The sequence below is a fragment of the Desmodus rotundus genome, chromosome 1 (genome assembly GCF_022682495.2).
Source record: "Desmodus rotundus isolate HL8 chromosome 1, HLdesRot8A.1, whole genome shotgun sequence".
Classification (NCBI taxonomy): Eukaryota; Metazoa; Chordata; class Mammalia; order Chiroptera; family Phyllostomidae; genus Desmodus; species Desmodus rotundus.
Genome location: NC_071387.1, coordinates 182,078,972 through 182,106,497, shown reverse-complemented (window position 1 = coordinate 182,106,497; position 27,526 = coordinate 182,078,972). Strand labels below are relative to the sequence as shown.

General features: G+C 44.2%; 1 protein-coding gene across 2 annotated transcripts in view; it reads right to left on the bottom strand.

The window, feature by feature from the left end:
• The window catches only part of TENT4A (terminal nucleotidyltransferase 4A), a 42,845-nt gene that overhangs the window by 9,221 nt on the left and 6,098 nt on the right, over nt 1-27,526 (bottom strand). For both annotated transcript variants that reach the window (XM_053913796.2, XM_053913794.2), the window contains exons 2-7: nt 9,867-9,990; nt 8,786-8,832; nt 7,712-7,832; nt 5,817-5,924; nt 4,528-4,656; nt 1,605-1,818 (exon numbers count right to left, since the gene is read on the bottom strand). In XM_053913796.2, the coding sequence (XP_053769771.1) occupies nt 1,605-1,818; nt 4,528-4,656; nt 5,817-5,924; nt 7,712-7,832; nt 8,786-8,832; nt 9,867-9,990 (743 nt within the window). The remainder of the gene's footprint in view (nt 1-1,604; nt 1,819-4,527; nt 4,657-5,816; nt 5,925-7,711; nt 7,833-8,785; nt 8,833-9,866; nt 9,991-27,526) is intronic.

Below are 27,526 nucleotides of genomic sequence, written 5' to 3'. Positions count from 1 at the left end.
ACTGTCACAGGCAGTTAACCTGAGCACACCACAGTTCAGTCAGCACCAATGGGACCCGCAGAGCAAACCCTGTATGACAGAACAGTCTAGGTCTGAACTCCAGGCTTCGGTAGGAAATCAAATGAAGCCGCCGCTGAAGTCGACAAGCAAGCCACAGTTAAGGAGCTTAACTTTAATTTTAGTTTACATGAAACTTCTTCACAAGTTAGTTGTTTTTTTAGAAGCTGTGTTCTAAGTATTAGAATATTCTTTTCCAGATTTAATTATAATGTAACCTAGTGATAGGGTGGGGTTTTTGTTTTTCGAGTACATTTCAGCAAACACTGAAGACAACAGAAATGTCTCCAATTTAACTTATTACCACAGACAACAGATGACGAAAACCTGTCATACCGCGATGCTGGGAAAATCGCTGCTGAGAAGGCATGGTATAAATCGTGTCATTGACAAACAACAACAGAAAAGAACAGCCAGTATATTTTCTTTGGATCAAAAATTAAGAAATACAGTTCATACCCCAAAAGCCATAAAACAAAAATCATTAAATATGAGGATATTAAATATAGAGAGAAATTAAAAAATACCAAATCCAGATGCAAATGACAAACTGAGGAGGGAAAAGCACAATATGTACAACAAAAAAAGGCCTCCCTGACACACACAGGTGTCACAAAGCCAGTAAGGGAACAGTACAGCAGACAAACGGACAAAGCACATAAACTCAGACAAAAAGAAACCCAAAGGGGCAGTGTACCTGGAGCTGACATCTCCAGCACCTTTTCTGTCACCTGTCCGTCACTGACTTCATCGCCAACAGTAACAACAGTGTCTCACCTCATACTCAATAAACATTTGTGGAATTGATAAATAACAACGTGTTTAACCTCACTATCATTAAAGAAATGTAAATTAAATTACATTTATATTGCATGGTTTTATCAGATTGTTAAAGACTTAAAAGGCTGTCACCGAAGGTTGGGAATATGAGCACCCTTGAATAGGCTAAAAGCAATAAAACTGGAGAACTGGAGAGCGGCCCTGGGTTCTTCAGAGCGGCAATCCTGTTGTTACAGAGCAGAGCCTACACACATAAAAAAGTGGTCTCGGATATACTATTAAGTAAAACACAGGTTGCAAATCTGTTTTATTATCTGATGTCATTTATTAATTAATAAGGCTACAATAATGAATGTTAATACCACTTTAGGAAAAAATGGGAGATTACATACCAAAATGGGAGGGGATTATGACATACTTCACTTTTCTCTGTTACATATTCCTGGGAATTAATGGTTTATGATGCGTATGTAATAGTTTTATAATTAAAAGGTAAACTTTTTTCCTTTATTCTCACCATCTACATTTTTCTGATTGACTGCAGAATACAAACAAAATTGCAACTCTGCAGTAAGTAATTAGAAGCATTAAATAAGGAATTGCAAATTGCCACTATTAGCTGTTAGGACAGTAGGAGTCTGCATCAGATCCAATGAACTGCCCTTGGCTCACAGGGCCCGAGGACATACCACCACCAGCACACCAGCACACCAGGGAAGGGATGCTCCCACATCGCTTGGGGCGAGTGCAGAGCGAGGTACCCTTACCAGGCAGCAGGGGGTCCTCAATGCACAGCATCGATGGTCTATACCCGCTGGTCATGGCTTTCATGATCTCTTCTTTGGCAATATAGGCACCTCCTTCTTTTATTCTAATACCAGTTTTCAAGTAATTAAAATTTCTTCCATAGAGTTCAAAAAATTCTACAAGAAGCATTCCAAGGTTTTCATCAGCTCTCCGGGCATCAATTCTTGGATGCAACTGTAAAAACAATGGATTGAAGTCATTTCTAAAGGAGACTGCATGCGATGAAGTCTACCACCCACAGGTCTCCTCCGGGACTGGCTCGTGCACCGTCATGCGATGCTCAGCGCAGCTGCAAGGACGCACCACCAGAGCCTGGAGAGCCAAACTCAACAAAGAGAGTTCAAAAGAAATAAAACCTTCTACCTGAATGTTTGTACTACATTTCAATTCTCTGAAATTGGTAATCCACACAGCAACTCCCTATAAAGAGACATGTGATTAATCACAAGTTCCCACCTACTGATAAGAAAGTGTGCCATCACCCAACTATTTAGTCAGGGGCACGGACCTCTTTTCCCTTAGAATGTCAAAAAAATGACAACAGCCAACACAACAATAGCTGCCTGGTGTGAATGAATCAAAATTATACCTATTTTTTTTGTCAAATTGGCCAAAAATACATTTCTTGCAGTGTTGCAGTTTTAGTAATTAGTTTATGTTTGCCAGGAGATGGGAAAGCCTGAAAATCATTGATCTAGATGGCAGAAGTAATTTTAAAGATTCTAATCTTAATTCCATTGTTCCAAAATACAATCAACAGGGGGCAGTATTAGACTGAACAGTATCACAGAAAACCAGAATGTGAAAGGACTTTGTGTGTAAGAATTAGCACTGTATCATTATATTTATAGCAAACTGACATCCCTGCTTGTCACAGAGACTGGCATCAGCCTCGCTTGAGCATCACAATTTCTTCAAATAGGCAATGGACTTCTTCCAAACCCAAATCACTGTCTACTGATACCCTCCTGAGTCACTGATTTAAGAGACTCGTATTTGAGCAACGCAGACCTGTGCTGCCCGAGAGGATAGCCATGAGCCACATGTGGCTACATATATTTAAATAAATTAAGACAATTAATTAAAAATTCTGTTTGTCAGTCTTGTGAGCCACATTACAAGGGCTCCATAGGCATCCGTGGCCCATTGGCCCACAGCTACCTTGCTGGACTGGACACAGAATGCTGCCAGCTGCACTGAGTTACACTGGGCAGCACATGAAAGTAGAAGTCCTGCTAGAAGCACAAGTTACAACACAGAGCTCCATAATGAAATCCTAGAAGTATTTTTAGGGCTTAGGGCTTTGACTTCCAGGGATCCGCATGTTCCAAAAGCACAAATGCAGCATTCTTAGTTTTGTCGTATCTTACTCCCTTCTTTATTCCCTGCCTTCTAGTCAAAATCAAACACCTGAGAAATACCCAGAGCAAGGTCGGGTCTTCTTGCCTCAATTAGCCATGAAATGAACTCAGATGCTACAACAGTCACAGCTTCGAAGCAGAAGGGGCAAAGCACGAAGGGATGTGGACATGAGAACGGCAATCCCACCTCTGCTAGGCAAGGCTCCTGGGGTGATGGAGCGCTGTGAGGACCCCATGGGATAGGTCAACAGGAGGCACTTACCCCAGAGCAATAAAAGCAAATGGTAAATAGTTCGTATCAGGAATACATGAGGAAGTAAGAGAAGATTGTGTTTAAGGCAAAATCATGTCCAAAAACTAGGGAAGAATGGCTATAAGGGCAGCATCATAGAGGGGAGAGTAGAAAACAAGGCAACAGGATTAAAACTGTAACAAAACGCATGGAATTCCATCTTCGCCATTCTTAAAGCATCTCTGCAAAGACAGGCCAAGGAACTCACATACTGAAAGCAGTGTACCCAGGAGCTGTGCTGACTACTAGCAGTATTCCTGATAATGAGAAAATGACCAAATTCTGGACATAAAACCCTCACTAAGCCCGATCCCAAATACGAAATAAATAATAAACCTGGAGGGAAAGTGTTGTGCAGCTAAAGTATAGAGGCAAGATCTTGAAAAGAACAGAATCCTTCATTCAAAATAATATAAATAAGATAATATTTCAATTAAAGACTTTTATATTATGAGTATAATTTATCAGTACATCACAGTATTTAACACTCAAGGTTTTCTATTGACAGATTTTTCCCTGGTAATCAGAAAAGAAGGGCAATATATAATTCAAGACAAAATACTGTTCTGTCAATCTGAAAAAAAAGGCTCTTTTTCATACTTTTTAGCATATATGGTATCAAACTTTTCTCTTTTTTTTTTTAGATTTTATTTATTTTTAGAGAGAGGGGAAGGGAGGGAGAGAAACATCAATGTTTGCAAGAAATACATCAATCGATTGCCTCTCATGCCTCCAACTGGGGACCTGGCCCACAACCCAGGCATGTGCCCTGACTGGGAATCGAACTGGCGACCTTTCAGTCTGCAGACTCGCACCCAATCCACTGGGCCACACTAGCCAGGGCTCAAACTTTTTTCTGAGAGAGATCTTTCAGCATAGTCAAGCACCAAGAAAATGGTTTTTTATTGTCTATTGAGGTATGAAGGTTTTGTCTCTCGAGATATGAAAGTTGAGATTCACATACACTTAACTGGCAACCAGATAAGTCCTCCCTCCTCTAACAGTTCAATCACCCACAAAATAAGCTATAAAGGAACAATAAGAAAGATGTATTAATCCAAATAGGGTCTTACTGTAAGAACTAAAAATCAGTCTCTCCTCAGCCAAAACCGAACAGTGAAGGGAGAGGAGGACAGCCAGGGTCCAAACAGCAACTGGTCAGAGCACTGAGGACGAAGCCACTCCTACATGAGTCTCACTATAAGCATTTTGGAGAGAAAGCACACTCACCTGTAGAAAGCTAATGGCCATTAAAATTAGGCTGTATGAGCTAATTCCACCAGTAAAAACTTCATTCAGGTCCCTCTGGAGGAGGAACTGTTTCAATACTAAAATCAAGTAAGGCAGCAATGAATATTTCTGTAAATTCCAAAAGAAAAATATTTACTGGTTAGTTCATATACCTTTGAAAACTTCTTACAGAGCAATTTTACATGGTAGAAAAGAAAGCGTCCTCCATTCTCCTCCCCCTTAGAAACCTCTAGGCTAATCATCCTCAAACCAGAGGGCCTGAGAGTAAATTATATGAGGGACTCATTAAGATCCCATTGGGGAGCCCCTCCCCAGGTTACAAGGTGGGCTACTCTGCATGAAGAGAAACTCAGAGAATGAATGAGCACATGACATTCCTTCAAATACTTCTTATGGCTTGCTGCATGCCAGGTGGAGGTCTATGCAGGTGAAGGGGCGGAGGGGTACAGCAGTGAGCGAGGGAAGGTACTGGAATCAACACAAGAACCTTCAACACTCAGAAAAGCAAGAAAGGATGGAGGGGAGACAGCTCACGAGGTAGGGGACAACAGTAGGATGAGTGGCTGGTTCTCCTGTGGGGAGAGCAGGGTGAAGATAACAAGGAAATGCAGACACTGGAGAAGGGGTGGGGGACAGCGGAAACTTCTGTTGTTTTCAAATCTGCTGAAGTAGAAATGAACCTTCAAACAGGACATGATGCAGAAAAAAGGGAAACAAAAGGAGCAATGTCCCTGCAACTGTGGGAAAAGGCAGTACCCAGACTACAGGTGCTAGGTGGCCTCTATCGAGGATGTCACCACTTCCAATGTAACAGGAGGAAAGACCATCTGTTTAACTGGTCAGCGTCCAAAATCGGTCCCCTCAATAAACAAGTCTGCTCCGCCATCCTCAGGCTCAAGACCAAGTAAGTAAATCTAAAGTGTGTCGTGATGCATTCACCGTCCAGTGGGCCCTGGACTCCCTTGTAAATCAGACACACAGAGCTGCAAGGATGGTCAGTTTGTAATAACCAGAAAGAACATTTCACAGAGCACTCAACTTTATGAAATGGCTAGCCAAGGAAAGTAAATCTGAAGAACAGCTAAGTAGTTTCAAAGTTATTATTCAATATTCTTTCCCTAGAATAATATTGTAGGATAAGTAATTCCACTGCACAGTCTCTATTATAATCGACAGTTTAAAGTTTTTACCATTTATAGGAGAAACAATACCCAACGTAACATCTTAAGTCCCTGATTTTTATTGTGCTAACTTGCTGACAGCAGCACCTTCATATAATTCTTGATGAACTCCGCTGCCCGGACCCCAGTCTCCATGTTGAAGCTGATGTCGACTTTAACCTCAGTCTCCTGGTCTGTGAGTTTTATTATTGGTACCTGCAAAAATTTAATTTGAAAAATCGTGCTTCAATACACAGCAGTCTCCATGATCAGGCATCAGAATGTTTCCAAAGTTGTACAGAGATGCTTTTGAAAAATTATTCACAAAGTGGGCTTAGGGATTAAAGAAAAGGGACTTTGCCAGGGTTAACCTCATTAGTCCCTGGAACCCAAGACTACCACCCCTGGCCCCGCCCACAGCTCTGCCCAGCCTTGCTGGCATGACTCAGCACCTTGCCAGTGACGGAGCATCAATCACAGACACTGTATGCTTCTGCCAAGGGGGTGGGGGCAGAGGGGAACAGGTGCCTGGGGGAAGGAGGAAGAGGGGTGGAAGGCCCAGACTGCACACGCCTGCCTACCACGAGGAAAGGCCAGCTAAGTCCTGGTTCCACCACGAGTGCCTGGTGGTGGGGAGGAACTCCCGGTCCCCAAAATATGCTTGCTAGAATTTCTGAAAACATTCAAACTAAATTCAAAGCCATTTTAAAAATTATAATTTGTACTGATGTTGCTTTTCCAAACAATTTTACTTTGGTTTCAATCTTTAAAACAAACTAAAAAAATTTTTTTTTCTAAAAATCAGAGAATAAAAGGCCATTTTGGAAATACTCATCAACTGAAATTATCACCAAAAGGCACTCAAAACTGGCCTCATCAAAGATGCCCAAGCAACTATTCAGATCACCCCCGCCCCCACCAAAAAACTGTGTTTTTCCAGAAGAAAAGTTAATGTTTTGTTTATTCAGCCTCTAAGGAATAAAAAGGAAGTTCCCTTCACCAAAACAGTCAGGGTCTAGTTAAAGGTTTAAAACATCTAGAAATCAATACAGAAACACTTTTCAGCACACAACCTGATTAAAATGCTCACCTGGGGCCGACTGCCAAGGACACCCCAGTGAGAGTGGACCTCTGGCAACACAGGAAAAGACATGGCTGTTGAACCCACCCTGGGCTAATTACCTAACCTCTCTGTGCCTCAGTCTCCTCACCTGTAAAATGTGAAAGATAATAGCTTCTGCCAGCAAGACTGGCTTGGAGGATTAGCTGCGAGTGGTTCTAAAAATGACTGAAACTAATCCATGGTGCTAGAAGGCAGGGGAGCAAACGGTTCCACTACATGAGCAAGAGAAAGCTCCCATCTTAATTTCTGACAGTCTTCTTACAACTAAAAAAATTTACTCTGGCTTCACGTAGGCTGAAACAAAACTTAAAAGTGAAATGTTAGCCTGTAGTACAGGTGAGCTAACAACGATCACACAACAGGCAAGTAGCTTGCAGTTCCTGCACTGTCTATAATCTTGGACTTAAAAGAACCTTGACCAGTACACTGCAAAATCAGTCTCATTTTCCAACTTCTCCCCAATAAGAGGTTTTTCATAAATCTATGTTTTTAGAACAATGAAAGGAACAGGTAAGTTTTCCTTTCTGAAGTCTAACTTGGCAAAGAGTAATCTTTTTCTAGGTAATAAAAGCCATGGTTTAGTCATTCACAGTTACAGACTCCAGAAAGGGCAGCGACTGCACATGTCTCATTTCAGATACTGGCATCCTTTCCTTACACACCCTAGCAGGTCAACAGCAATTGCTCTAGTGCTGAGAACAGCAGGGTGCTCTCACAACTTGCAGGTCAGACTGTCATTGAACACGGTGGTCCCAACTATGGGAAAACAATGTCAAAGCTTGTTTATGCCAGAAATAGAGAAGTCTTCAGAAACATAACCAATACCTGCTGTAGACAACCTCAGTGAACCACACAGGCATCAGGGCAGGCCCACACTTACTGTAGCTTTGTCCAGGACTTTGATGGAGCCTGGCTCAGCCACGTTGTGCTTCCTCAGGGCCTGCTCCAACAGCTGGAGAGGAGGACGCTCCCATTTTCCAAAGACCACTAAGTCAATGTCACTGGACAAAAGAAAAGTGGCTGTGAGCTGCTCACCTCACTACGCAGGAACACGGGCATCTGGGGTGGGCTGGTGCCATGGTGCACATGATCCCACCTCCTTCAAGGGCCATACGTAACCTCATTATGCACATCCCTCTCAGGGAGAGGAAATGCAGCTTATGAAGTATTTGTAACATAAAGACTGGAAGCAAAAAGGCTGACAGTCTCCCAACATTACTATATAATAAGGGACTGAAATAAAGTGCCTGCCCCTCTTGAGGTTTCTGTGTCCTTACTTCTGTGCTGTCTACACTGGATCACTCTTGCTGACCCGGGAATCCTGGACACCTCGAACCTGTTCAGTTCCACACCGGCCCTGCCAACGCCAACCCTGAGGTTGCAGCCTGAGATTATAGCCTTTTTAGTCTCCAAATGCTAACAATGGGTTAACAAAATAAATAGACTTATAATGAAACAATGTACATAAAATTGACCTGGATATTAAAAGAGTCCTTGATGGGGAAACACTGGAGAATGACTTTAGAATGCAAACTTGTTTGACATTTCTCTATCAAATAAAAACCCTAACAAAGTACTGTTTAATTAGAATTTTGCTTGAATCTTCATTAAAACAAAAGATCCATTTTTCAAAACATATTCAAAAATATCAGCAGAATGTTTTCTACTACATTTCCCCCTCCCCAGGCCTCTCATTCATCTTTATGTCTCTAGTGTCCAGCACTTTTGTACCCCTTCAAATTAAGTACAAGAGGGAAAATACAAAGCAATCAATGATCATAATAGTAAATTAAATTTTATTTCCTGCAATTTCCCCTCCGTGTTCCATAGTCTTTTCCTTCAGCTCATACTTCTAGCCTTAGATTTGAATACAAGGAACCTACTCTGAGCCCTGAACACAGATAGAGACACCACCATCCCCCATCCCCATAGACATAAATACAACCGCACTCACCTCGTTGGAAGATAGAGACCAGTGCTAAAGCTGCCAAATATCTGGACCTGAAAGAGAATGACTGTCTTAAAACAGGTGGCAATCCAGTCATCCTGCCAGCACTTCTCACGGGAAGAAAGGCCTCCCTCCTACTCCTGGGGAGAGTCACAACTGCCCTGCACATCGGGGGACACAAAACCAACCCAATGAGATCTACTTCACCTTTAAGCGGAAGACCTGTCCCGAGAAGGAATTCTTAAAAACTCAAAATTAAGAGGCAAAACAATTATTGGCCTCACTCACACCTGCCAAAGCCAAGGACTTTTTGGAACTTGGTTCAAACCTTCCAACAATTTTCAAACCCAAAGCTAGGACACACAGGCGGGGGACTATCCCAGGGCATTGGAGTTTAAAGCCTAGGATGTAAGGCACTTTAAAAAAGGGGAATCGAGTTGCCGCCTGGCTCACTGGGGGCACGTGTGCCTTCAGCAGCCCAGCTCATCCCCATCACTGGTAGGTCAGCAGTAACAGTCACTGGTCACCAGTAGGGCAGGCTGGCTGATTGGGACAGGAGACTGTGGGTGGGCCACCCCATCTTGGTCAAAGGACATGTTCAGCGCCTACACCAAGCATTAGAAATGCCAATGGCCCTCACCTCAATGGACACTAGTTCATTTACTGTATAAGTGGTGTGTGAGGAAATACTTTCAAATTTTCCCAAAAACTAACTTACACTACAGTGAGTGGTGGGGAGAGGGGTACAATTTCTAACCTTAAGGTAAATTTAAAAGAAAAATAATCACACCACTCCAAAAACCCTTCCACTAAACCCGCGGTCCTCACACTTGAATGCGTCAGGACCACACTCAGGAGGGCGAGGCAGACACAGACCCCGGCCCCACCCCAAGGGGTCTGACCCGGCAGGCTCATTGCCAACCGACTTCCAGCGGAGGTGCTGCCACCTGGCCCAGGACCACACCTGGAGAATCCCTGCCTGGGGCCAACGAGGTGACACAGGTCTGCACAGACACGACAGACTCGTTACAATATCAGGTGCTCATGTTTACTCGTACGTACAAAGAAGTGCAAAGACTATACCCACATCAGCCGTTGGCCAAAGATCTTTAACCACAGTTTCGATCCGTTTCACCACCTCTCTTCTCATGGCTGCCTCTTCAGGACAAGGGGACATGAAGTTATAAAAGTCGATTATTTCCTCATGAAGTCTAGTGGACAGAAGAGAAAACATACTAGAGTTACAATGGAACTCAACCACACTTTTCACCCTTCCGTTAAGTCAGCATGACACTACAATACATTTCCGGCCACTTACAACCCAGTGTCTCTTCTCTTCTGAAAGTACATAATGAACACTCTGTGACAGACCAATTAATTACACAGTTGTTCAGCACCACAGATTCACACGAGTGAACTTTGTTAGTACCGCCTACCAAAACTTATCATTGGCATTTTAAGAATTATCCAAAAGAATCATTTCAGTGCCCTTACATTGAGGAAGAGAATTCCACCCATGAAAGATGGAAGACAATTCCAGTTGATGTGTCACAGTAAAGCACGTCTCCATGGGCACGTCACCCCAACTCTGATGTGCTCTGAGCCGGGGGCACCGCGGCACCTCTGGTGCCCATGCTAAGCAGGGATGGTCTGAGACTGGTGAGGCGCAGGGACATGCGAGACAAGGAAGACAGGCAAGACAGCAAGCCTGAGAGTTAAGTCTCAGCAGTCAGGCGCTGCCCTCCCACCCACTGACAACGTGCTGGATCCAGTGGCCAGTGCCTCCCAACCTTGTTACACAGAAACACTGTCCCTGGGGGCAGAAAAGCCCCATTTAACTCAAAACTCAAGTGTTCTCTCCTCACGACTCAGACACAAGGATGTCAACAACCAAACGCATGTGGGCAGGTATGGCTCTCCCTTCCTTTCCTAACAAAGGTCTTCAGCAGAGAGGAGTAAGCTCCAAAGGCCACCTGACAACACCTCACCTCTGCCTCAAAAGTCACTTCTGTCACTCTCAGCTCCATGGGCAAAAAGCCAGTCCTGTGGGGGTGGCAATGACTTGTGGAGTTAAGTTTCAGGGCCAACGACCTGCTCCACAGAGTCCTTTTGGGGAAGGAAAGACAATCATCCTCCATTTCTTTTAGAAATTAATTAAAGGGAGAGGAATGAGCCAATCCTAGAAGTTATTAACAAATCAAGTTCACCTGCTTCCAACTTCTTTTAGAAAAGCAAATAAAAGACAAAACAAAAGTAGCTGAATAATAATATAATAATAATGTTAGCTCAATAGCTAGCAAAATAGTCTACATAACAGCAGGCAATACTTCTTAACAGTATTTCTTTAATATCAAGTTACAAAGGTAAGGAATCACGTTGTCTTATGTATTATACAGGGCTCTTGTTTAAGTCCGACTTCAATTTTCTTACCTGCAATGCTGCCTCCCCCAACCCAAAATTCATTTGCAGTGACCATTCCTGCCATTACCTGAGGGCTACTCAAGGCCACTGAAAGCACAGAGGGGACTCCAGCAGGAACTAAATCCTCAACACTCTGTTCATGGTGTATCTGCAGTCTCAGGCCATCACTGGAACCTAATTTTGTTCACCATGTTTAACTTAAAAAAAAAAAAAGCCCTCGCCCAAGCATGCTGCCAATTTAGCCAGCAAGGATCCAGTTTTTTAAAAAACCCAGACAAGTAGAAAATCATGCAACACTAAAATGCAGTATATTTTCCAAAATATCTAACTCCAAGATATTGGGGGTAAACCTTCTATTGTTTCAACAGTTACTGAGCACCAACTATATACCAAGCATTTAACCATATCTCTTCCAGCAGCTCAGCAGACACGTTAAAGTCTGAGGTGTTACCTAAAATTCCCAAGCATTTGGAAGTGTTGTTAGTAGGTCTAGATGTATCTGGTGAGTAGGTTCATGCCCACACCAGCGAGAGCCACAGGTGACTCCTCCCCTGCTGGCAGGACCCGGCTGTAGAGAGCAGTCTGGGAGAGGCTCCCCGTGAGAGCGATCTGTGTGCTACAGACCCAGCCGTCACCCTGGGTAAGAAGTTAGTACACCTGAAGCACTAAAGGCATATTCTCTCCTGCACCTCTTAGTTCTGTCTGATAACAACAGGAGCACAGAAATTTAAAGACAAAAATTAAGACATGGGCCTAGAATAATTAAGATATGGGCCCAAAGTCATGGAAGAAGAATACTAAGGCCAGCGTGCTAAAATTGTCTCCACGTCCCACAGATGTAATACATTAAATCATCTTGTCAATGGGGCGCTCCAATTTGCCAAATGTCACTGCAGGTCTGCACTTGCAGAGTAGAACACCCTGTCAATGTTCTCCCAAGTTGCACACTTCTGAAATGACAGCCGAAGACAGGCCCTCCTCAGCTTCCCAGGATGCTGGACGCACAGCACAGGAAGGGCGTGGAGGGAACCGGTCTGCCACTCTGCACAGACACTGCCCGGTCTGTGCGGCACTGTCAGTGCTCTCGTGTCTGCTGACTGGCTCAGGACGTAAGAGGAGTCGTGTGACACCACCCCCCCACCCGCCGATATTTTAGGAGAAATTAATGATGGGGTCTCAGCATGCTCACATTCCCAGAGCAGGAAGGTGCCAAGTGGGACACACAGGCCTCTTGATTTCAGTGGTGTGTTCGACCAGTAATACACACTGACAGTACACCTATCTGAAATATGTGCTAATGTGGATCTCAAAGCTCTAACAAACACTACATGGAAGAGTATTTCGGCTCTGCCTTCTGGGAATAGAAGAGATACTGCTGGGTAACTGGCTGGACCTGCAAGCTCTCACTGGCCAAGCCCCGCTGGTCCTACGTTGAGGCAAGCTGGGGCCTTGAAGGCACTGTGTGACTCCTGGAACCCACCAGAAGACTGTGTGGCTCTGGACTGTGATGACATCTTTGATACAGAAAGACAAAGGAAGGACTAATAGCCATCGTGACCTCTGGGTAGACTCAGAGGCAGACACAGCTGCCTCCTCCTGCTGGGGCTCTAGGTGGAACCCTCAAAGGAGAAAGGACTCACCAAGGGCGAGAGGTAAGGGGATCAGGCAGTGAGGGAGGACTGCTGTTCAGACCCAGAAGAACTGTAGAATCAGAGCAATCAACAGAAGCCACAGGACAGGGGACGCAGTGCCCTCTTCCTGGCCAAGCCCAGCACTCCCTCTTCCCCCACACCCCTGCATGCTTCAGGGCCAAGTAAGTGGTAATGGACTGGAGTCTATGTCCACCCAGGGAAGGAACCTACAAACCTCTAGGAGAAAAAGGGCTCACCTGCCCACTGCCCGGTTTCCAGCACCAGATCAGTGTTTGCTCATAGCAAGCTTTCAATGTGGAATGAATCAAATCAAGTTTTGATAAATATTTTCCTATGACCTTCTCATTCAAAATCTACATTCCCTACAAAATGACATCAAAAATTAACATTCCAAAAAATAGTATTTTACGCCTGTAGTGGCTAACTTGATTTGTTAGGAGATACTATTTAAATGGCCAACTGTCCTCTTCGAGATATAAACAGTGCTAAATAAAACAGTTTGGATCACTTTACTCAATACTAACATTACAAGTAGTTTTCATCACTTTAAGAAACTGCGTATTTGGTTAAGAACAATACACTTTCATAATTGGGTGCTACCAGGCACGTGTCCAGCCACCAGCATCAGATACAACAATGGTCATTTTATTAACCTATTACTTCCCACACTGAATATACATACCCATATGCTCAATACGCTCAATTATGGGAGAATTACATCCATAAAAAGTTCTGATAACTTTTTCTCAAAAACAAAAATAAGGAAGCTTACCCTTCGCACATATCAAAATCTCAAAAGAATTTCACAGCTGACAAGATATCTACAGAAAAACTACACTAAGTCACCTTATCCACAGACAACTTAGTCATCGTTATCTCTTACAGCTCAGTATCAGTCCACTAAAATTCAGTCTGCAAATCTCCCAAGAAGCTTTCTAGGCTATGACCATCACAGAAAAATCTCTAAAATGAATCACAGAGATGGTATCTCAAAACCAGCAAGCAACTACGGTCATCTCTCAGGAGGCCCTGGGACACTGTTCCAACCCTACTCCAGAGGCAGAGGCTGCTGACTGCCTACCTGGGGTGCTAAGAGGGCACATGGACCATCCTCTCCAACAGCTCCAGGCAGAAGCTACCAGGAGACTTTCTCAGAAGGTTCCTTAAAGAGGTAGTCCCCACAGCCCTTTTGCCTCCCCTTCCTCAGTCCTGGAGCACTGACCTGTGGCTGGGCTCCAGAACCACAATCCCCATGCGGTCGGTGAACTGCAGTCAGGTGTGCGGCCAGCAGGCAGGCCAGATCCCAGTGGGATCATGTCACCATTACTCCATTCCTTCTGTTCTTTGTAGCCAAAACTAACCCTCACCTCACCGAGTAGCCTAAAAACAACTAAGTGAGATTCCCACCTTGTTCTACATTTGAAAATGTTACAGACACACAGTTAAAAGTTTTACCTGCAGAAAATCAAAAAGAAGAAGAAAGTAACCACAGGGAACCTTTAGCTACCTCAAACTTGAAGGAGGACTTTCCCAACTGCAATTGAAAAACAACATTGACAATGCAAAATCTGACAAGACTCTAATAATTACAAAGAAATTCTATCAAAAAACATGTTGAGTGTAAACAAATTCAAAAGCAAATGACAACTACACACGACAAAAAAAGGGCGGATCTGACTCTGCAGAAAGAACAGTCCTCTCACGAAGTGCGTGGAGACCTGGACCTGACACACTCTAGGAGAAGCTGGCCATTTATCCGTCTCTGAGCCCCGTGCAATTCCACTTCTGGACCCCGGTGCTAAGGAGGCACTGAAACATACACACGAATCTGTAAGGCATGCTCACTGCAGGGCTGTTGGTCATAAGGACATTCCCACGTGAGGAGATGCTGTCCACTCATTAAGAACAAGAAAGAAGCAGGCGCTGATATGGAACAATCCATGACAGACCCCGTGTAAAGACAAAAGAAAGACACGGCCCCATTTACAGGTGAATGTTCAGCCGCACATGCACGTGAACACACCAGAGGTCTAAAAGATCACGTGCCAGCAGGGCTTCCTCCCCAGGAGACTGGGAAGAGCTGGGCGAGAGAACATGCACTTTCTACTCCAGATACCTTTGTACTGCTTGAGTTGTTTCTACAAGAATGTACTCGTCGTACACACAAATTTAAAAAGGAAAAGGAAAAAAGATAGTTATCCTTTTTAGAAGAGAAACAATAATGGCATACTCAAAAGTTCACCCATGAAAATATACATCACATCATTACTTATATTTAACATTTGGAAATAGCAAAATGGTAAATACAACACGGAACAAGTCAACTATATTTCTACATCACAAGATTATTTGTGGTTTTGGTATTCTTTTTGCTATATGCATTTTCTAATCTTAACAATGAATATAGATTCTTTAATTTAAAAAAAAAAAAAGGAAAAGAATTTCAAGTCAGTCAGGCTTCTAACCCCTGATGCCCTTTCCCATTCCAGCTCATAAAAAGCAGCGCACTGACAGAGTACGATCACTCCACCTGGGTGTGGACCTTGGAGGCCAGGCTCCGGCAAAAACGTGAGCAGCAACGCACAGGGGAGCAGTGCTGCCACAGGGAAAGGACAGACCAACCCATGTGAATCTAGCAGGGTGCTGCGGAGAGGGCTTCCTGAATGGAGCACTTGGAATGTGGCAACTGAGGACCTCGACTTTGAATTTCCTCATCTAAATGGTCATATGTGGCCAGCGACTACCATCTGGGATAGCGCAGTTCTGGCTGTTTCTTCCTTAACTCCACCCAAGACAGCTGAGTGGCGCGGAACTCAAAAGAAGGCTGACGTGACAGCCCTGCTAGAACACATTTCTTGAGGTTTTCCAAACTGGATGAATGGCTTCTAACTTCTCTCCCAGATCCTCACTCCTTCCTTTCATCCTTGGAGGCAGAGAAGCCAAGAAAATAGGAAGTAGCTCCCCACAGAGAAAGGCAGGCCTGATCTGAGCACCCCTCAACCACCTGCTCACACCCTCCAGGAGACCAAGTGATAAAACACTTTCTACTGGGTCTAGAGACTCTCTCCAAGCTTTCTCTAAAATAAACATTTTAAAATCTTAGACCTAAATGTGGACAAATAAGAGCCATGTGAGTCAAAATTAAGCATTACAGTTTTGATATAATTTAAACACAATACTTACTGCTACAATTTTGAAACTATGGTTTAATAGCTTAACTCAATGTTAGTAACAATGGTGCCCAATTAGGGCACTTTCCAAAGTAACTGATAGAATTGAGCAAAGCACAGACTATTCTTCCATTATTACTAAAATGCACTTTTTTCTTAACATTTAAACATGTCATGTATGATTTCAGTTGTGTGCATCAGCACAATCAATGGCTGAGCATCAGATCAGTTTAAAATTAAACACTTTCCTTTCTTCACAGTACATTTCACAAACGTGCATCTTTCAACGTCAGTCGATCTACAGGAAGTTGTCTCTGTGAAACTTTTATTTCTGACCCACTAAAAACAATTTCAAGTAGATCAACTTTTTTGCAAGCAATGGCACTTTAGATCCAACAAAATATGGGAATTAGATGTTGACCACAAGGCATCTTGGGGAAGCAGCAAGAATAACAGCGAGGACCCACCAGGGCATGAGGCCTGCCCTGCCACTCTCCAGCTTCGGGGCCAGGAACGAACTCCACAAACCACACTCAAGGCTGAAAGGCCAGCATACAGACTGCTGTGGGGCTGAGAGAGACAATGCCAGGGGAGCAGAGCTTCCGAAGGCTCTGTAGTGGTGGCTTCAGCCTCATCTTAGGTTGCCAACGTGGACATGCACAGGGGAAAGGAGGTTTGCTGTCACGTGTACAAGGAGCACGGCAAGCACTGAGAGGTGTGAGTGCACATCACCTCTGATGGCTTGCCTCGGAAGGGGAATTCTGAGACTCTAGTGATGACTACCTGCCCTTACAGGTCAGGTACGACTTTGAGATTCAATCTGGAAGTATCTCAGATTGACATGTCATAATGGAAACAGGTCTGAATGATTAATTTTCTGGTTATTTAAAATGGTGAGACCGGAGTTTTCAGCGAATTTGGAGAATAGACTTCCGAAGCATTATTTCCTAGGGTACTTTTAAACTAGACATTCTCATCTACAATGGCTCTCTTGTAAGAGTACAGACCCATTCAAAAGGTAATGACCGACTTCTCAATTTTTAGTAAGGTGTATTTCCTAAATTAATTTCTGCTTTTAGTAGCTAATAGAAGATCAACAATGTTTTAGTATCTATCCTGGGATGTATCTGGTATATGGTTGCAGTAAATATTTATAAAAGCCGCCTGAGAGAGGTTTTAAAGAGCACAAGATGGATTACTCAGTCAGAGAACCAAACTATCTAATTTCATAGCTAATGAAACTACTGATAAAAACGGATTTTTTTTTTTTTTTTTTAGGGGATGATTTTTGATTTTAGAAGCTCAGCTGGTGGGGTTCACGGTTCCCAACAGTGTCTAAATTTGAATCAAAGCCAGGTAGGTCTGGCTGGCTCTGAAGGGGTGTGAGGAGGAGAAGCATCCCTATTCCTCCCTGTTTCTGTGACTCCCCCACCTGGAAGACTTGGTATTCAGCCCCAGGCAGAGCTGGCTCCCCCTCGCCAACCTCCCAGCTCCCACCTCTAATCTATAAGTTGTTTAAAGGTGACCTCTTTGTACTTGACCAAAGAGGACAACAAAATGTGTTTATAATAAAACTGTGGGAACAAAAGGGGCAAAGGAAACACTCCAATCGGTTAGGAATGCTGGTCTGGTCTGTTCAGCGACCGGGAAGCACAGGCCGGTCTGCCTGCTTGCCTGGACTGTAAGTCCCATGCCTGCTTCTGAGCAAAGGTGTGGTCAGAGTTCAGATTTTATTCATTATTTTGTTAAGGAAAGAGAGAAGCCAGCTGAATGAACCTCCTCTGGTGTGCTTACAAGCAGTTCGGCACCTGAACTCACTAAATAGGAGCTGTACTCTGAAGTGTTAACACATCCAAAACCTTTCCACCTCACTGAACTCTAGAACTCACCACACTGGTCCCCAGAGTCCCTGTCCCCACTCTTAATCATGTGTCATCCTGTTAACCAGGTGTGGTGGTCTACCTTTAACATCCCCCATGAACCTGGTCAATTCCAAACGCTTGGGGAAAAACAGGTTTTTCCATTATGATGTAAAAGGCAACACAAAATACTAGAAACTGTCTTCAACGGTGACTCTCTCCCTCTCCCCTCCTTCCAACTACTCTTAAAAACTTCAAAAGCTTTAAAAAGCCAGCGATTTCTCAGAAATTGGTGCTCCCTTCCCTCAGGCTCCACAAGTTCATTTTCTTTTTTGCAAAACCATGCCTTAGTTAAAATATTCGGAGTTACCTACTGAAGTTTTATAGCTTTCAAGGCACAATTCGATGCACTTGCAGTGAAAGGACGGAGTCAGAGCCCAGTCTACCACACAGACAGGGTCTGAGTCAGCACCCTCTTCTCTAACTAGAAAGAGCGGGCTGCTAAGCAAATGAGGGAAAGAGTGGCTATATCAGTTCTATTTTCAGGGGTAGGCCATCCTCTTTAAAGTACCTATTTACTAATACATTTAATGAGCCAATTATAAATCACTTTCATTCATTTTTAATCCATTAATATCTGCTCCAATTATTTAGAAAACCTTGCATTAGGCCTTCAAGTTTTTTTTCTTTCTTTTTTTAATCTAAGTTCAAAAGTGGAAGGAAACTAACTGAAACTTCAAATTAGAGACTTTTCCAGAGACGTGTTTCCAGAGCTTCCTAGTATGTTGCAGTGTGGTAGCTGCCAAGCCAGGGCTCCCATCAGCCTGCTCTCAGTCTGCTCCTCAGCTCTCACTACTCCTCACAAACACACACCTGTGCACCTCTTTCTTCAGAGGGGCTTTAAACAAAGTCACAAGTGTGCATGGTATTAAAATGTTAATGGAAGGAGGAGGCCTTCAGAAGCTGCTGCAAAGGGAGCTTAGAATCATTACTATGCCAATTTGCATTATAGACCCAAGGACCACCCCATGCATGTCCTCAGCCCACCACGGGGCAAAAATTACCGAAGGGCCTAAGTCTCCTGACAGTGGTACCCCAAGGAACCCACAATGCAATGGAGAGGGTTACAGCCAGGCAGCTGCTGGGGCACAAGGAAGGCACCAAGAAGGCACTTTGCTGAACCCTGTGTGCTGGCTTCCTCCTGTGCTGGCTCAGGCCACCTGCCACCCAGCCTTTCATGCCATTAACAGCACACGTACAAACCACTGCAGGCCACCTCTGGGGTGCTCGGAGGGAACCCCACGGCTACATCTGAAAACCAGGGTCCCTAAGCCTTGCTTACTACCTCAAGTAGCTGAATCGGTTTCAAAATGAAAATAGTTCTATTTTCTGTCATCTTTACCGAGATCCTTACCCTAGATGGGAAGGTGAGCTGGGATAATCTTTTCAGAAATCAAGATGTAGTAAGAATCTGATAAAATTAATATTCTGAGATGTTACACATTACTATTCACATTACCAGCATTTTCATTAAAGCCACCCAAATTGTCTTTGAAGCAAATACTATTGTCTCCAACTTACAAACTAAGTATTCATTAGACAGATGGTAACTGATCCAGGATCCCATGGCCAGGACTCACACCCAGAGCTGTACAGCTCTCCAACTCGAATGTTTAGCCACAGAGCTGGGAAGCCACAGTTAGGTGACTGAACATATGGGAACATGTGCAAAAGCTCACTGTAGTCTCTTTATAAGAGTGAAAAGTTGTAAATATAACTTCCTAATTATTTATAATAAATAATGTCCATTCATACAATATTTAAAAAATTGTTTATAAGAGCTTTTCAATGACAGGAGAAAGTACTTATCTAGAATCAGATTTAAGCAACAACAACAAAAAAACCCACAAAATGATATTATTGCAACATATTTAAAGAAACATTAAAAATAACAACAAATATGCCCAAGTGCTAGCAGGGAAATTATTAGTTTATTTTCTGAATTTTCCAGATCTCTTCAATAAGTACATTATTACTTATACAATCATAACCAAAACAGAATGTTATCATTTCAGCTTTACTAACACTGACTTTATCTTCTAAGGCCAAAGGGCAGACATCACAGTGCTTATCTGAAGTATTCTTCAAGAATCTGGCCAGTGTGACTCAGCTGGGGCACTGTCCAGGAACCAAAAGGTTTCAGGTCTGATCCCGGGTCCGGGTGTGTATGGGAGACAACCAGTCAGTGTTCTCTCTCCCTTCCTCTCCCCCTTCCTTAGCTACTGGTTTAGTAAGCTACCCCTCACAGCAGCACACATCACCTCCCTCCCAAAAAAGACAGCTCCTGAAGAAGCTGCCCCACAACCCCAGAAAAACCTCTGCAGATGTGGAAGACAGAACCCAGTGGAGACGTGAGTGAGCAAGGTGCAGGGGGGTCTCTCCAGTACCCCATCTCTCTGGCCATGCCACACCAGCTACAACAAACAGGCTTTTCTCTCCTTTGCCAGCTCTCATCAAAGGCACAGCTGCCAGAGGGCTGTGCTGAGCATAATTCTGACACTGCAGACAGACTTAGTAGAAGAGAACTTACAATTTATTAGTGACACTATCATCAATATTCTTATTAGTAGCTGAAAATTACCACCTGCTTGCTCTGCCCAGGCACTACTTGACACACTTCACTGAGTATGAGCCGACAGCCACCATGATCGCCCGTTCACAGACCGCTCAGAGACTAAACGTCCAGCCCGAGCAGCACGTTTGGAGCGGAACAGCACGGCTGCAGCACGAGTCTCTCTGCTGCTGAAAGCACTCCCTGGAGTCTCCCTGTCTGCTTCCTGCAGAGCGCTGGGATCTCCGAACCCTGCTCTACCTCCACCTCGTTAAGCTCCTTCCCTACCTGCCACTTGCCAGGCCTTGACCATTCAATAGCCACATCAGATCGGCACAGCCCCTCACCAGTGCCGGTGCTGCTCTCCTGATGGGACAAGTCATCCCGAAGTCCCTCAGAGAAGGAAAGCCCATGGAACACCCCTGGCGGAGGTACTGACAATCACCTTCCACATCACCAAAACTGGGAAAGCACTCGATAAAGCCCATGTTAAGATCTAGGCACCTGTGGATATGCACACAGTGGACATTCCCAAAGAGGGAATCAAACTTGCTTCAGATTTCTCCACAACATTCAAAGCCAGAGACACCAGGGACATGTAGAAGCTCTGAGGCAGAGAAACCTGTCACTCAGGCACACAGCAGGCTTCACGGAAAATGGCACCAATTAGCTCCTCTTTAGAAAATTGGCCAATTGACACACAAAAGAAAAAGATACTGACAGGTGGAAGGGCTGGAGCTGGATAGGTGCCCAGGCCCCAGGCAACTTGGAGGGTCTCGGTGTGAGGACCATGGCACCTGGTCACAGTGAAGCACGGTGCAGGGCCAGAGCCAGAGAAGCACTGTGTGCTCAGTGCAAGGAAGGCGCAAGACCCTGCAAAGCTGACACCGCACACAAAGGCAACAAAGACAGCACCACACCTATGAGCCCGCCTGGCAAGACACACCCTCAGTGAAGCCCTGCAGAAATGAGGACCACACAAAAAACTCTGCCATCTGAAGGAGTCCCCATAAAAGTCCTGGTGAGGAGCATGAAGTCCATATAAACACAAAACCAAGACTAATCAGTAAACAACTGGAACTCAGTGTAATTAAATGTAAATTAAATTCTCAGTGTAAATTAAATGCTTCCTATTTATCTCTTTGCTCTACAGGTCCAGTGGTTAGAAAGACGGGCTGTGGACCATCAGACCACCTGGACTCCAATACCACTTCTGCACCTACCAGCAATGTGTGAGCCTGGGCAGGCCATTTCACCAAGCCTCACTTCACGTTCTGCTAGGTGAAAAAAAAGGGCTTTTCCCTGTCCTGGGAGGGCTGCAGAAGACACTGCATAGTTACAGGGGTGTCCAACCTTGTGGAGTCTCTGGGCCACACTGGAAGAAGAGGAGTTGTCTTGGACCACACATTAAATACACTGCAACACGTAATCTCTCTCTCTCTCTCTCTCTCTCTCTCTCTCACACACACACACACACACACACACAAAATCTAAAAATGTTCTAAGTAAATTTACGATTTTGTGTTGGGCTGCAGTCACAGCCATCCTGGGCTGCATGTGGCCCTCGGGCTGCAGGTTGGACACCCCTGCTAGAAGGTGAAGGCTCGGTAGGGCCAGCGACCATTGTTACCGTGACAGGTGCTGAACTCCCTTGATTGATGAGAGCAAAGGCAAAGCTGAAGCACCCACCAGAGAAGGAAAGCTCTGAGCACAAGGAGCCTTCTTCCCCATCCACAGGCCTTTTACTTCCTCTGGCCTTACTCTAAAACTCACCCAAAAAGGCTCTCTGTACTCTTAACACTTTTTTGCAAGCTTCAGTTCATTCTAAGCCTTACTCTGTGACAATCCTCACAGGTTCCCATTCTTTGGAATTTGGTCTCAGTTCTATATTCTTATTCCTATCCTTCAGGTTTGTACTGAGGTTTATACATCAGTCTCTTGTGAATCAGTCTTTGATAAAGCCCCAAACTCTTTAGACAGAGTCATCTTCTCCATTTTTCCATGAGATAACTTATAACAATACTTCTGAATTTCTTTACATCTCACAGGCCATGCAAGCTTATTTGCTTTTATATTTTCAGCCATCACTTAATAGTTGTCCTTCAATTTTTAAAAATCTGTTTGCTTAAATTTAGAGAAGATGCCCATAACATAACTACTCTTTAGGGCGTTGCACCATGGCTCTGCCCCCACCTTTGCCAGTTCACCAGGTTCTTGCTTCTCCCTCTTAAGTCCAGTGCACTGAGGAGGCAGTAATGAAGTGCATGGGCTTTTTCGTCAAGTAGGCCTCCATTCCTTCCAGTCCAGTTCTTTTAAATATTTTCTGGTTGCACCTCAAGTAAGATCCTTAGATCTACTGAGGCCTAATTTGTCTCTCTTTAAAACGAGTTGTTGTCAAGAAGAATGAGGAGAATGCAGGTTGCGCACCAGTGCAGCACCTGACCCCAAGGAGGCAGTCAGCAAGTGCTCGCTGGTCCTGCTTTTGGTCTTTTGATTGTCTTCAGATAAAACAGCCACTCAGCAAATGCTCCTTTTTTGGTAGAATGCAATTTCTAAGAATAATCTAGATGGTAGGGGTCCTGCTCCCTCTACCCCAACTTCCCTCCAGGCCAGTTCTGGAAGTCTTGGAAAGCAGGAGGTTCTACTGTACTACAGCACAGGACTGGCTGCCTGACCCTGGAATCCTCCTGCAACGCCCCCCGCCCCCAGGTTTTCTTCATTTTGCACTTGACAGAGTTCTTCCAAGAGGAGGTAGCCCCCACTCGGCTCGAATCTGGTCTCTACAGACACATTTAAACCAGGTTTGCAGGTGGCATTAGGTGCTAGCTTCCATTCCCCACACCTTGAGGATGTCTTCTTCACTTAACACTGCTTGGAGCTCCCCAGCATCAGCGCTGGACTGGCATTTCCTAGTGCAGCACCTTGCCGAATCACATTAGCCTATCTAGGCTTTGGTTTTCTGTCTACAGACAGGGCTAACATTGCCGATTTCATGAGCCTTCTCTGCAAACTCAGGGAGGACACTCAGGCAGGACCGAGCCCCCCAGAGCTCCATGCACTGTGAACTGCTGCCGCTGCTGTGTTAACTGAGGACCAGGTAGACACTGTTGGATGGTGTCAGTGACCCAGAGTGCAAAAGTGCTAAGACCTATCACCTGCATCCTTGGACTAGGCACTCCAAGCCATAAGAATTGTGCCAGGTCGCACTCTGCTATGAACCTATTTTTATGCTTCGAGTGTTACTGAAGAGCAGCCCTTTGAAAGGATTTACACTAGAAATTCAGAAACAATTTCTAGAGCTTTCTAGTGGTGACCTGCTGGTTAGCAGAGTTTTTGCTGTTTGAGTTCAAATTTATTTAGGCAATAGTTACTGAATCAAACACTGTGTTTTGAATACAGTCTAAAAATACTCCAGTTCCGTGCTGTTCATACATAAGGCTATTTAAATTTTAATTCAAATTAAATACAATTATAATCCAGTTCCTCAGTTGCACTGGCCACATTTCAAGTGCTCAGTGGCTACTGTACTGGACCACACAAAACCAGAAAGCCCCATCTTCACACACCATCTACCAGACAGTGCTGCTGTAGCTCTAACTGTCCCTTTCTCTTGCCTTTGTTTTCTCCACTGTACACAGAACATGTTAGAAGCTGCAAAGAGCTCAGAGAAATAACACAACAAGCACTTCTATCACATGCACAGAACAAAAAAAAACCCTGAACAACTTTAAACAAGTTACATACAGCAACACACACATACCTGATAAAATACTTCAGAGCCTTAAAGTTCTGGGGAAGTAAGATTTTTATTAAAAAACTAGAGAATACATTACTTGGGCATTGTTTAAATTTTTAAAAATAGAAAAGTATATCTGGATTCAAAGGGAGAAAGCATTTCCAAAGCTTCATGTTGGTCTCCAGCTGTGTCCACAGCTTTCTCTGAAGACTCAGAACTTCAATCTTTAATAGTTTCTCCAAGAGAAACTTTCGGTCTGAGAGGGAAAGTTGTGCATACTTTCAAAAACCAAGCAAAAGACTTTTTTCTATCCAGCTGGCAACAGGAGCAACCTAATTTTTGGTTTCAGTTTCCTGAGAGAGAAGAAAAGGAAAGCAGAAGCTAATCCCTCATGTGACAAGTCACATAGTGCTTCCAAGTCTCTTAAATTTAATATGCCTTTCAAGGAGGATGTCCAAGGCCCCACTTCACAGATGGGGAAACTGAGGCTCTGAAGTCAGAACTCAGGATAAAGTCAGCCAAAACCAGACCTGTCAACCACGCTATGAGAGTGCATGATGCAGGCTATGTGCAAGCAAGCTCAAGGCCATGTGCTTGCTTCCCAGTGCTGGGAAATGAATGCCAGCCAAAGAATTCAAAGCAAAAAAATAGAAATAATTTGATTTTTCATTGCCCTTCAAGCCCTGCATCCTAACCATTCTTGCAGATCTCCAAAATCCCAGAAACATTATAGTCTAAAATCTTTCAAACATGGAAAGATACAAAGTACCTATACTCATATGTTATCTCTTAGGAAATTAACTCCAATCTTAACTCACAGAAAAGCCTAAGTAATTGTGCAGAGCAGCTGATTTGATCATTAAAGAGAGCAGAAACCCACAATAAAAGGCATGTTGCTCCTAATCAAAGACATTCCCTGCCAAAGGGAACTCAGTGCCACCCTCACCTAGTCCACACGTCAGTAGGAGATGGATAAATCTCTGCACAAAGACCCACCTGGCCCAGCACCAAGTTCAGGCCCCGCTTCCTTCTCCTCAATGCCAGCAAAAGGAACACACACCCCTAAAGCCCAGGACATGCAGGCACTGGTCACAGGACATTTACCAGGTGGCCAAGTTTTTTAACTTTTCATGCTAGGTACCACTTTTATAATAAGAAAAGAGACCAATTAAAACTAAGTGGGGGCACCTTTCAAATACAATATAGTTTTCTCATGTTTTGTTTTGCATTTGATATTTGTTTTGCAAGGGTTACAACTGCCTTAACCATACTCTTCAGGAAAACAGGCAGATAAACTGCAGTAGCTTTAAATATTCTGCATTCAAATAGCTTCAGAGATAACAATCAAATCTTTAGAAATTGTTAAGACAAATAACAATTTGGTTTACTTAAACTATGTAGACCTGCTACCCCTCACTTGCTCATCTAAGCTGACAGATCTTTCTTTTTCATGCATCCATGCAACACTTACTCAGAGGTAGCGGCTACCGCGTGCTTGGCTCTGAAAATGCAGGAGACAGAGCCCCTCCTTCCCTGAGGGAATGCAGGGGAGCAGTGGTCAGTTTTGTAAGAACAGCAGTACCTCCAGAGGAAGGGACCACGGGAGAACCACGTGGGAGTCTTCTTTCTCCTCCTCCTTCAGGGGCACAGGGCACTGAAGCAGGGCTCTGGAAAAGCCCCCACTCCCACAATCCTGGGCTGCCGAACAAGTGGTTCCAACCACTCCCAACCACCCTTTCTCCCAGCAGAGGAGTTTCCTGGCCTGGTCACTGCAGAATACCTCATGAACCAGACTTTTCGGTCACTGTAGTTTTCATATATTTATTCACATGACTTTCGTGCAAACTTTTCTTAGATGACAAACTTTAAGAACAGTCCCCATAAGAGAGGCACAGGAAAGAACTCATAGCAATGGTCACTCTGGCTGCCTGAGTTCAATGGTGACAACCAAGTCAGAGGACAAAACCAGTAATCAACAAGAAACATCCTGATGGGTTGGACTCGAGGGGCAAAAGGGTTGGAAAAGAAAACCAGCACCTCCTCATCAGCCATTTTACCATGGCAGGAGAAGCCTACCTACAGAACGCCTGCACGTGGCACAAAGCCCCAGAAAATTCTGTACCTTCATCCCTGGAACCTGTGACTATGATGAGATCATCATCACTAATGTGACATGCCTTTAAGATAGAGGGTACCTACGTGGAACTGACCCAATTACATGAGCCCTTAAAGCAGAGGGCTTCCTCCAGCTGGCAAAGAGATGGTCAGAGAGTTTTAGGGAGCTATTGCCAGTTTGAAAATGGAGGGCCCACAAGCCAAGGAATGCAAGTGGCCTGAAGTAGCAGAGGGAAGCCCCCCAGCTGACAGCCGGCATTGAATGAAGAGGGATCTCAGCCAACAACTGCAAGGAACTGAATTCTGCCAATAATAGGAATAAGCTTGCAAAATGACCCTGAGCTCCAACTGAGAACACAGAAGCCAAAACCTTGACTTTGACCCAGTCACCCCTGTCTTCTGACCCACAGAAACTGTGAGACAATAAACAAGTGTTGTTCTAAGGTGCTGAATTTCTGGCCATTTGTTACAGAACCACAGAAAACTAGTGCAGCATGGAAATCTTAGAGTAAGACATTTAGCTTGTAGTACAAATCCCAAACTGTTGGGGGAGATGGACCCTGACCACCTTGCTTGTGAGGCACACCTGGCAGGGATCTTGAGCACCTGTTTCCACCACAGTGGTGACATACCTGCCCTCAGGTGCCACACTCACTCGGCAGCCTTCTGAGAGGAGAAAGCCCTGACAAGCTAACCAGAGCCTTCTAGATAGGCCTCTCTAGTCACACTGGCCAGTGGCAATTTCTAGATGATACTGTGGCTTGCACAATCTCCAATGAATCTGGTTAGTATGCTTCAGTCACCCCTCTCCTGTTAGCCTGATTCTGTTAGCATCATCAAAATCAAGTTTCTGAATTTGAACATTAACGAAGTTTTTTTGGTTTCACTAAAAAAATCCAGACCCTAAACTGTAAGGACCTAACCAAGGCATGGAAGGTCCCCATTTTCCAGGATAACTGTTCTCTCTCCTCCCATAGGCCACTTATAGGAATCCATTTAAAATGGGGACCAAAATTTCCTATTAGTGACCAAAAGAAGGTCTGAAACGTTACCTTGAAATTAAAATTATGAAAACTAATTTTTTATTTAAAATATTTACTTAAAAATTACTTACAAAAGCATTAAGCCACAATCATGCATTCTTTCCAGGAAGCAAATCGGTGGCAGCAAGATGGGCCCCACT